Source organism: Scylla paramamosain, chromosome 3, assembly GCF_035594125.1.
Source record: "Scylla paramamosain isolate STU-SP2022 chromosome 3, ASM3559412v1, whole genome shotgun sequence".
Classification (NCBI taxonomy): domain Eukaryota; kingdom Metazoa; phylum Arthropoda; class Malacostraca; order Decapoda; family Portunidae; genus Scylla; species Scylla paramamosain.
Window position 1 is genome coordinate 40348571 of NC_087153.1, and position 11951 is coordinate 40360521.

At 45.0% G+C, this 11951-nt stretch overlaps 1 protein-coding gene across 1 annotated transcript in view; it reads right to left on the reverse strand.

Annotated features, from left to right (window-relative positions):
• Positions 1–997: 997 nt before the first annotated feature.
• LOC135096166 (cholesterol 7-desaturase nvd-like) overlaps positions 998–11951 on the reverse strand; it is a 15720-nt gene continuing 4766 nt past the window's right edge. The window contains exons 3-9 of the mRNA XM_063997492.1: positions 6906–7070; positions 5411–5621; positions 4689–4870; positions 3479–3580; positions 3008–3157; positions 2684–2857; positions 998–1943 (exon numbers count right to left, since the gene is read on the reverse strand). Coding sequence (XP_063853562.1) covers positions 1782–1943; positions 2684–2857; positions 3008–3157; positions 3479–3580; positions 4689–4870; positions 5411–5621; positions 6906–7070 — 1146 coding nt within the window. The 3' untranslated portion in view covers positions 998–1781. The remainder of the gene's footprint in view (positions 1944–2683; positions 2858–3007; positions 3158–3478; positions 3581–4688; positions 4871–5410; positions 5622–6905; positions 7071–11951) is intronic.

Consider the following 11951-nt stretch of genomic DNA (forward strand, 5'->3'; position numbering starts at 1 on the left):
TGGGGAGAAAGAGAGGAGAAGAAAGGGAGAAAGAGAAGGCTGGAGCGAGGGATGAGAGGCTGTGTTGTCTAAGCTGAAGGGAGCGTAGCAGTGTGGGGAGAAAGAGAGGAGAAGGAAGGGAGAAAGGGAAGGCTGAAGCGAGGGATGAGAGGCTGTGTTGTCTAAGCCGAAGGGAGCGTAGCAGTGTGGGGAGAGAGAGAGGAGGAGGGAGGAAAGAATGAAGGTTATTACGATTAACGCAGATTTTATTAAATAACAAGACGCGTTTTACGTTATACAACATTCTTAATTTAACTCTCTTGTGAGAGAGAGAGAGAGAGAGAGAGAGAGAGAGAGAGAGAGAGAGAGAGAGAGAGAGAGAGAGAGAGAGAGAGAGAGAGAGAGAGAGAGAGAGAGAGAGAGAGAGAGAGAGAGAGAGAGAGAGAGAGAGAGAGAGAGAGAGAGAGAGAGAGAGAGAGAGAGAGAGAGAGAGAGAGAGAGAGAGAGAGAGAGAGAGAGAGAGAGAGAGAGAGAGAGAGAGAGAGAGAGAGAGAGAGAGAGAGAGAGAGAGAGAGAGAGAGAGAGAGAGAGAGAGAGAGAGAGAGAGAGAGAGAGAGAGAGAGAGAGAGAGAGAGAGAGAGAGAGAGAGAGAGAGAGAGAGAGAGAGAGAGAGAGAGAGAGAGAGAGAGAGAGAGAGAGAGAGAGAGAGAGAGAGAGAGAGAGAGAGAGAGAGAGAGAGAGAGAGAGAGAGAGAGAGAGAGAGAGAGAGAGAGAGAGAGAGAGAGAGAGAGAGAGAGAGAGAGAGAGAGAGAGAGAGAGAGAGAGAGAGAGAGAGAGAGAGAGAGAGAGAGAGAGAGAGAGAGAGAGAGAGAGAGAGAGAGAGAGAGAGAGAGAGAGAGAGAGAGAGAGAGAGAGAGAGAGAGAGAGAGAGAGAGAGAGAGAGAGAGAGAGAGAGAGAGAGAGAGAGAGAGAGAGAGGTATCCCATCCTCACCCACCCCTCACTCCCTTATCACCTGCCCCTCGCTGTCACCCCCATCCCTTGACTGCATCGCTGAAAGACTCCAAACACTTAGGAAGACAACTCGTTATATCTAATCTCAGCAATGATGGTGTCCACAAACTGCAAGGAACGAGTCACTGGAAGATTCAAAGAGCCTGGTGATGTGAAGTCAGCGGGACAGGAGGTGATCCTAGTAACTTGCTGGCCAGATGACTTGCTCTTGTGTGACGGTAACATCTATTTGTCGCGGATTATTATATTATTCGTGTATTAACCCTTTCACAACTATAATGTTTTAAACGTTCATTTTTGCATTAAACTCTCTTCCGTATTCCTGTAGTTAAAAAAGAGAAAATATTAACTTCTTATCCTCTCTTTTGTCTCTTATGTCTAATTTACGTTGATTATTATTCGTGTCTTTACCCTTTCACCGCTATAGATTTTTTTCTTTAATCACCAAACTACTTTTTAGACGGTCATTTTTTTCTTCTAAACGCTTAAAAATTTCCGAAGTCTAAAAAAGGCGAAATTATTTTCTTTATTCTCTCTTTTGTTTTTTCTGCCTTTACGCAAACAACTTTTACATTGGTCTGGAGGTTAATGAAGGACCTCTATGGCAGTGAAAGAGTTAAATTGGATCACAGGGATTCGGGCAGCCGCCGGGGTGTGTGTTGCGGGAGCCAGGGCAGCGTCAGCGGTTACCATTGCACTCCAGGCTCTCCTTGAAGCTGGTCAGTATTCGTGTCTTGATTTGCATCACAGGGAGTCTACAGGCTACCTACTGCGTGTTGCAGAATGTTACTACCACTCCAGGCTCTCCTTGGTGAAGCTGAACTTGGGGCTGTTCTCCGAGTAGAACTGACTGTACCAGCGGCGGAACTTGACGATGAAGCGATCCTCGGACACCAGGAGCGGCTGGGACAGGTACTGCTTGTTGTTCCACACCATGATGTCCCGCTCGAACTGAAGGAAAACTTGCCTTTAACTTTGGGCTGAGACTGTGTCAAGAAGGAAAATTCAAGACACCTATCCTTAAATTTTGGATAACTCTTTCGGGAATTGGGCCTCAAATCGAGTGGTAGATGAATGGAACAGACTCAGTAATCAAACTGTTAGTGCTGGGGCATTAGGGAGCTTCAACGGAAGAAGTGCCTGTTTTTCATCCTTCCTAAGACTTAAACTGCTTCAGAAGAGGAGCATCAAGACACCTCCGTGACTAAACTGGCCAGCATTTTGAAATCAACAATAATCAACTTTTCTGGAGTGTTATATTGAGTTTTTGTTTATATTTGTTTGTGTCATTGCTACTAGCATTGCCTCCAGGACATCTATAAATCTTGGAAGCTGTAGTATAGATGCCTAGAATATAAAATATATAAAGGACTTATGGAGTCAGTCTTCCTGGGTGAAGGAGTGTAGATTTCCATTAAGTCTTCCGTTGGAAAGATGGACAACTCTGTTACCGAGATGAGTAGTGTGACTCGTGAAGGAGGGAAGGGAAGGAGGTAAGCAGGATATAAGTTCAGAAGACAGAGACAGGTACTACTACTACTATTACTACTACTACTCCTACTACTACTCCTATTACTACTACTACTACAATTACTACTACTACTACTACTACTACTACTACTACTACTACTACTACTACTACTACTACTACTACTACTACTACTACTACACACACGTAGGGCACCACTCACGTGTCTGGCCTCGGAGAGAATGACAAACTTGGCACAGGGAGCGATGAAGGTCCTGGAGGAGAAGAACTGGTGCACCACCTTCTGTCGGAGCGGCTCCAAGGGCGTCACCGTCTGTACCAGCACACCCGAGCCCAGGATGGTGTTGAAGTACAGGTACACCACGCCCGGGCCAAGCTGGTGACGGAGGCGGCGAAGGTGGTGAGATGAAGGAGCTTGTTATGTCTCACACACACACACACACACACACACACACACACAGTCATCCTATCCCCTCATACACACAACTAGCCACCTCCCTCAAACACACACACGAGTCCACCTCACCTGCTCCACCTTGACCGTCATGCTGAACAGCTTGAGTCTGCCGCCGAAGAGCGAGAAAGAATGCCTGACAGTGAGGTCTGCCGCGTGAGACTCCGGAGCGGCGCGCGCCTGCCACTCCCCGCTCCAGGTGTGTTTGGCAAAGTCCAGCAGCTGACGGGAATGGATAGAGACTGGATAAGTGAAGACAAAGGAAAGGAAAAGGGCAAGAACAAGGGATGGCGTTAAAAATCTGAGTTGTCTTTAGGGTTTATAAGTGAACACAACAGTAACAGCAACAACACAATCAGGCACGTCCAGATTTTAACTAAGAATCGCCTGCTATTAATAAATTCAAAACATAATCTTATCAAAGTACAATCTCTCTCTCTCTCTCTCTCTCTCTCTCTCTCTCTCTCTCTCTCTCTCTCTCTCTCTCTCTCTCTCTCTCTCTCTCTATCTATCTATCTATCTATCTATCTATCTATCTCTTACCGAGTTCCTAGCGAAGATGTCCCTCAGGTCGCTTCCCTTGAAGATGATGGGCACGTGGAGGTGACCGAGATGGGCCACGTCAGCACCATTCTCCGGCATCTCCTGCAAAACACACACTTGTCACACTCCACATCGGGTCTCCCTCTTATATTTGGCAACCTTCATTATGCGTGTAGAAGAGACAGGCTGCAGAGGCAAGATTGAGGTGGTTAGGTCACGTGCAGAGGTGAAATGGGTATTGCGTGTGGAGAGGAGGATGCTTGAGAGAGAGACCTAAGAGAAGGGTTGCAGATACAGTGAAAGGAGATATGCAGGTGATGGGTGTAACAGAAGACACAAAGGATGCAGGAGGACGAGAGGAAGACGAAAGAAAAGGTTTGTAGGTGGGCTGAAGGAATAGAAGAAGGAACAGAAGAAGATATGGAAGACAACGGAGAAGATAGAGTGAGCCGAAGACGAGTGATCTGTTGTGGAGACCCCTAACGGAAGCAGACCAAAGAAAAAGTAAGGGGCGCAAACCAAGAACTTAAAAAAAAAAAACTTCGAAAAAACTCCAAAAGTTAAAACAATTCAGATTCAGTAGAAAATAAAAAAAAGTTTCATTTAAGTTAGCCAATTTATTTCCGGAGGTATTTTGGTACTCCACTTTTGAAACAGCCCAAGGTATAGTAAAGGAAGGAAAAATAGAATCAGTTTGAGTTCCTTCTTCCCTGTGCCCACAATAACTACCAGTCAGATGCTTCACAACCCTCCGTCAGTCGGTCAGATAAATATACTTGACAGCACAAGAGTTAACGTGAAAACCACACTCGAAAAAGAAAACTATGTCTAGAAATAAGGAAGCGAGGATTTAAATTTCTGGATCACACACACACACACACACACACACACACACACACACACACACACACACACACACACACACACACACACACACACACACACACACACACACACACACACACACACACACACACACACACACACACACACACACACACACACACACACACACACACACACACACACACATATCGTATTTTTAATTGATAGGAGAGATATGTGATACTGACGTGATATAGAGTTAGAGAGAGAGAGAGAGAGAGAGAGAGAGAGAGAGAGAGAGAGAGAGAGAGAGAGAGAGAGAGAGAGAGAGAGAGAGAGAGAGAGTATTATAATGTGTTTCAATAAAAAAAAGTAACAGCAGTACCTGAATGTGGGCAAGAATCTGGTGCTCTGTCCTGCCTCGGTACACCCAGCTGCCATCCTCCACCTGGGGGACCACTGGCAGCTCCCACGTCGGGTCTCGGCCCTCGGCGTCATGCCACACGAAGATGAACCCCGACACCTCCCGACTGATCCACGTCTTCACGCTGGCGGTCCGCGGGATGGCTGGAGACACATATTTTTAATGTTTTTATTTATTTATTTATTTATTTATTTATTTTATTTTTGAGGGGACTCTGTCCTAGGGTAACAAAAAGGATATATAAAAAAGACCCACTGAAGGTGTCAGTAACCAAGAGTGCAATCAAAGGTCTAATCCAGAATTTGAGGATATCTTGAACCACTCTCTTGAAACAGATGAAGCCAGAGCCAGGAGGAAATATAGGAGACAGGGAGTTCCTGAGTTTACCAGCAAAAGGACTGAAAGATTGAGAATACTGGCTAACTTTTACATTAAGGAGGTGAACGGAACAGGGATGAAAGAAAGTACAGAGTCTTGTGCAGCGAGGCCACAGGAGGAGGGAGGCATGCAAGCAGCAAGATCAGAAGAGCAGTTAGAATGAAAATGTAGAAGATAACAAGAGATGCAACAGAGCGGCAAAGAGAGACTGAAGGGAGTTATATACGTGTTATTAGTATCCGTGCCTCCTCCTACCTATCTACCTACCTACTAAACCATTCATCTCACTCGCCACCTTTACTCACCTTTGTTCGAGTAAGGAATGTCAACACACTTCCCGTCGGAGCCTCGGAAACGCCAACCGTGGAAGGGACACTCGAGGCAGTCCCCTTTCACGACGCCACCCACTGCCATGTTAGCGCCGATGTGCGGACAGTATGCATCCGTCACGTGCGCCACGCCGTCCTCGCCCCTGAACACCGCCAAGGTCTGCCCGAACACTTGCACTGACTCCACCTGAAGAAGAGATCTTTATAACTACTCCTAAACTGCAAGACGGGACATGACCAGTGCCATCGTAATCTGCAACGCACCACCTGGCCAGAGTACTGTGTTTTGCATTACCGTCACGTTACAGGGAGGAAGAGAAGGGAAGAATGGAATAGGAGAGGAGGAAAAGGAAAAAAAAATATTGTGGAAATAAATATAGAAGAAGGAAAAAAGGAAGGGATAAAAGAACGAACGCGAGAGACAGAACGAAGGAAGAAATAGATAGAGAAAAAAAGGAAGACGAATACAATAAACAAGGAAAGAAGGAAAGTAAAATAACGAAAGAAAATAGGAGGGAAGAAAATAAGGAAAGGTTGAAGGAAGGATAAAGATGGGAGAAAAGTGAAAAAAAAGAAAAGAAAAGAAAAAAATGTCTGTGAAGCATAAAACATGTGTGAGGAAGACAACCAAATATTATTCATATTTGCTGCAACTCCTGACCAACTTCACGCGTCTTCGGCAATATGAAGCACCTTAAGGATTTGAAAAGACAGATTAAGGCTTTGAAAAGACAGAAAGTAGAAGCGGTCAGAAGGGCAACTCATCGCCAGCTTGTTATCGCCACTTTCAGGAATAAAACTGCAGCACATCACTTTATCTGAGTAGTGTGTTATCAATGAACAGTTTGGGCTTTGTCTCCCTACACGCTATCTATCTCGATCCCCCGCTGAGCCGCCCTAAGCCAGCCACGACCAGCTAGACCAGTGGTTGTATAGATTAAACAAATGAATGAACTGGGGTGGTGGGAGTCTGTTCCATTCATCTACCACTCCATTTGAGAACCAGTTCCCTCCTATCTGTTTTTTTAAATCTAACTTTATCAACCTTGAATCCTTTATTTCTTGTCTTGTTTTAATTACCTAGTGAGAATTTTGCTTATGTCGCCCTTATTTTATCCCCTATACCACTTAAATACCTCTACCGGATCTCCTTTTCACCTACATTGTGAAATCATGAAACTGATGATGATAGCATTCAAATTAATCATTTTTTTATTTTTTTCTATTTTGGTGATTTGATTATATGAGCTTTCCAACTTATAATATGGCAGTTCTCAAAGCGCATAGAATTAAGAAATTGAAGGATATCACAAAAAAAAAAGACCTAAAAAGGCAGATAAAAACGAAAAAAAGACAAAATGAACAATGAGTGTAGTCCATGAATTAGCCACGTGCAGGAGCCAGGAGGGCAAGACAACTCAATGCCTGCAGGCATTGAGTGAGTGACGTGCCGCGGGGCAAACGTGCTCACCTGTCCCTTGGCGAGTTCCCTTGACTGCAGCAGCGCGAACCAGCCATTGGGGTACACGGGCGGCAGGTTCCCCTTCTTCCTGAGCCGCTGCACCTCTCGGATCCTCTCCGCCAGCGAGGCCTTGCGACCCCCGCCCAGGCAGCCCCACCCCACATCCGTCAGGTCCTGTAGGAACACATGCTCACTTACTTAGGATACTTCAAAGATAGACAGATAGACAGATAGATATATTTTATTGACCATAACACACAGGACAGCGCATTTCCAATAATTTAATAGATAGATACAAAGATAGATACACACACACATAGATAAACACACACACTTGTAGAACTTCATAGACAGATAGATAAATGGATAGATTTTTATTGACTACAACACACAGGGCACCATACAAATTGTTCTTACATTATACACATAAACACTCAGTCATTCTCTCTCTCTCTCTCTCTCTCTCTCTCTCTCTCTCTCTCTCTCTCTCTCTCTCTCTCTCTCTCTCTCTCTGACAAGTGTAATACGCAGATAAGGAGATAAGGTGGGCGGGAGGAATCGGTGAAAACACGACAGATTATACACTCTTCCCGCTCCTCCTCCTCCTCCTCTTAGGATTAAATGTGTTAGAAGCTAATGATACCCTGACTTGTTGGTCCTAAGTGGGCAGGAGAAGGAGGAGGAGGAGGAAGAGGAGGAGGAGGAGAAGTGCTTGTGTCTATGTCTTGTGTGTGTGTGCACGTGTGTGTGTGTGTGGGAGCGCGTCAGTGTGTGTTATCGCGTGTGTATGTCATTGAGAGATAATATTGTGTGCGTGTGTGTGCGCGTGCGTGCGTGCGTGTGTGTGTGTGTGTGTGTGTGTGTGTGTGTGTGTGTGTGTGTGTGTGTGTGTGTGTGTGTGTGTGTGTGTGTGTGAAGGTCAAGAGTTAAAACTAGTGTGTGGTTATGAGTGGTGAAATACTGATACACACACACACACACACACACACACACACACACACAGAGAGAGAGAGAGAGAGAGAGAGAGAGAGAGAGAGAGAGAGAGAGAGAGAGAGAGAGAGAGAGAGAGAGAGAGAGAGAGAGAGAGAGAGAGAGAGAGAGAGAGAGAGAGAGAGAGAGAGAGAGAGAGAGAGAGAGGTCAGTAAGGGATTCAAAAGTTTCTTAGAGGACGAAAAGAGGACACTTGAAGCAAAAACCGAGAAAAGGAAGAGGAGGAGGAGGAGGAGGAGGAGGAGGAGGAGGAGGAGGAGAATAGAGGAAGACAAAGATAAAAGTGAAGGAAGGAGATAGACAAAAAAAAAGAGATTAAAACGTAGATGAAAACTGAGAAGAACGGAGGAAGAGGAGGATATAAGATGAAAATATGAGAAGAGGAAGACGATAAAGAAAGGAGGGAAGACGGAGAGATATTCAGAGGGGGAAGAAGGAGGAAGACACGGATAAGGAGGAAGCAACGACAACAAAGAAAACAACAACAACAACAACAACAACAACAACAACAACTACTACTACTACTACTACTACTACTACTACTACTACTACTACTACTACTACTACCACTACTGCTACTACTACAAGTACTACCCACTTCCTATAACCAGACAACGAAAAAGAGGAGGAGGAGAAGGAGGATGAGGAAGAGGAAGAGGAGGAGGAGGAGGAGGAGGAGGGGGCGGGGAGGAGGACTCACTGCTATCGTCACAGAGGCTGCCTGCTGTCCGCGTTACACTCTTCCCTCCTCTCCCTTTCTCCCTCTCTTCTCTCTTCCCCTTTCCCTCTCTTTATCTCTCTCTCCGCTCACGTACGCCATCTGAATAATATTTTCTTTCCTCTTCCCTCCTTTCCTTCCTTTCTTTTATCCTTCTTTTTTTCTTTCCTTCTCTCTTCCTTTCGTTCCTTCCTGCCTTTCTTTCTTCCTTCTTTCCTTCCTTTCGTTCTCCGTTCTTTCTTTCCCTCATCAATTTTTTCCCTCCTTCCTCCTTTCCTTCCTTCCTTCCTTCCTTCCTTCATTCATTCATTTATTCTTTCCTTGTCGTTACTGTCGAGGCTCATTTTCTTTGTCTTGTTCTCTTGTAAACGGAAAATAAACTAGTTTTTGCAAATACGAGTAAATAATTGAAAACACGAAACTTTATTTTCTCTTTTCGGTTGTGCGCTTCTTGCTCCAGATTATTCCTCGTTTTCTCTAATCATCGCATAGGAATCTAATTTATTTTCCTTCAATACTGCATACGGATGTCTAATTAGTTGCATTGTAACTATAACACTCCTGAAGGATTTACTTATTCATTTGTTTTCGCAGGTTTTTTTTTGGGGGGGTGTTGAATACGATGATAATCCATTAAAAAAGTGAAAATGCTATGTGTGTGTGTATGTGTGTGTGTGTGTGTGTGTGTGTGTGTGTGTGTGTGATAGGCATAAGTGGTGTTGGTGATGGTGATGGTGATGGTTGCGAAGGTGGTGGAAGGAAAGACACACACACACATACACACACACACAAACACAAACACACACACACACACACACACACACACACACACACACACACACACACACACACACACACACACACACACACACACACACAGAGAGAGAGAGAGAGAGAGAGAGAGAGAGAGAGAGAGAGAGAGAGAGAGAGAGAGAGAGAGAGAGAGAGAGAGAGAGAGAGAGAGAGAGAGAGAGGTATGCTGGGGTGAGGCAGTCAGTGATGCTAAAAGGTAGACTCAGTGTGTATGCTTAGGTCTGTTAGGCATAGGAGGGAGATAGGGTTGCTTTGTTACGGTGGAGAGCTGCGAGGGTGGAAGGAAGGACAGAGAGCTTGGGGTGAGAGAGTCAGTGATGCTTAAAAGTAAAGATAAAGTGTGTGAGTGTCTGTGTTAGGCATAGGAGAGACAGGGTTGCTTTGTAGTGGTTGCGAGGGTGTGAGGAAGGACAGAGAGAAACGGAGACGTAAGGGCTGGGGGTGAGGCAGTCAGTGATGCTAAAAAGTGAACAAAGAGTGCGCGTAAGTGTCTATGTTAGATAAAGGAGAGGCACGGTGAAGGTAGAGGGTTGTGAGGGTGGTGGAAGGAAGGACAAGGAGAAACAGAGAGGTAAGGACTCGAGGTGAGGCAGTCAGTGATGCTAAAAAGTAGTGCATGACGGTCTTACGATGGTGTTGAGGCGAGATTAGCATAACAATAGCAGCGGCAGCCAAGGTGACAGCTGTAGTCAGGGAAGGCGCTGTGTGTGTGTGTGTGTGTGTGTGTGTGTGTGTGTGTTTCACCTCTCAGCAGACACCTCCTGCTCCTCCTCCTCCTACTCCTTCCTCTTCCACACACTCTCTCTCTCTCTCTCTCTCTCTCTCTCTCTCTCTCTGAAGCAGGCTAAGACATTTTTTTGTTTTTCTGACTTCCATTTTTTTTTTTTACAGTAAAGTGATACACACACACACACACACTCTCTCTCTCTCTCTCTCTCTCTCTCTCTCTCTCTCTCTCTCTCTCTCTTACACCCGGAAAAGACACCACTACAGTATGTCTTACTAAGGAAACAAGTGCAGAGGTGTGCGAGAGCGTATGCATGCGTGTGTGTGTGTTTGTGAGGGAAGGTTGAGAAATGCCATGGGGCGCGTAGCCTTGGCCCTCGTCTCTGTCTCGCTGGCACAGTATTGGTGTTGTCATTCATTCAACGTCGTGCAAGGTCGCAGCGTCAGCACACTGCATAGCTCGTTCTCATCAGTGACTCGCAGGTGCTTAGAGTGCCGCAGGTGCTTACAGCATGATTAGTATAGAGGGTCAGTTTGCAGGTAATAATTTTATAGGATTATTCATGAGATCCTAAACATGTATTACTAGTTTTTGGTTTCTAGTGTTGATTTGTGCGTATTGATGTAAAGACACGGTATGTTATATGGACTATTGGTGTGTATATATTTGTGTATAATAGGTACTTGAATTGTCATATTATATAGTTTTAAGGTTCTAGTTTGATTAACTGTAGTGTGTAAGATTGCCGTAATCAATAAACTACCTATCTATTTATCTACCAATCTACCTATCTAATTATCTGTCCACTTGTCTATTTATCTGTCTATTTGCTGGCCAGGTACGCAGAAGTCATCAAGGAAGGACAGGTGAAGAGTCAGTTAAGGCAGCTGGATGTCTACAGGACGTCTATATGACTCCCTTTTAAATGTAAACATCTCATCTACATCAGTGACTCCCTTAGGTGCTGGCTAAATGCTCACTGATAATTGAAGGAGGACAGGTGAAGAGTCAGCTGAGGTGGTTGGATGTCTACATGATTATATGATTCTTTTTTCAACTTCATATCTTGCAACGGGAGTCCTGAAGAGAGTGGGTCCTGCTTTCTACTTATGGTGGCCTGTGTTGGATTTGAATTTTGGTTATAACTGAACGGACAGGTTGAAAGAAGCTTGGTAAGTCTGGTGAATTGACGAGGTCTAATACACACACACACACACACACACACACACAAGGACACAAGTTTGGCTGCAAGCAAAAGAGGAAACGAAAAGGAGCATATTTTTGCATACAATAAAAATTCCACGACTAAAAATAAACGCAGACTATTTCTAGCGTCACAGGTTTGGCAATCTGTTGCTGGGGAGCGAGTCATTACGGCGGAGGCGGCAGGAGAGGCGGCAGCGGAGGCGAGGCGAGCACGGGAAGGTCGCTTGCATCACTTCAGAGGAGGCACAGCGGCGCTTGACAACCGCCGCCTGATGCTGCCGATGTGTGTGTGTGTGAGAGAGAGAGAGAGAGAGAGAGAGAGAGAGAGAGAGAGAGAGAGAGAGAGAGAGAGAGAGAGAGAGAGAGAGAGAGACGAAGACATAAAGAAAGAGACAGAGAGGAATAGACATAAAGATAACAAGAAGAAACAAAAATAATTATATAGTACAGGCAAACAGAAAAAAAAAAAACAGGCAAACAGACAGACAAACAAACATGCATAGAGAAAAAGAAGAGATTAAAGAGGAACAAACATACAAACAAACACGGAGAAACAGACGAAGGATTCTAGGAACAAATAGAGAAACAAACGGAGAGACAG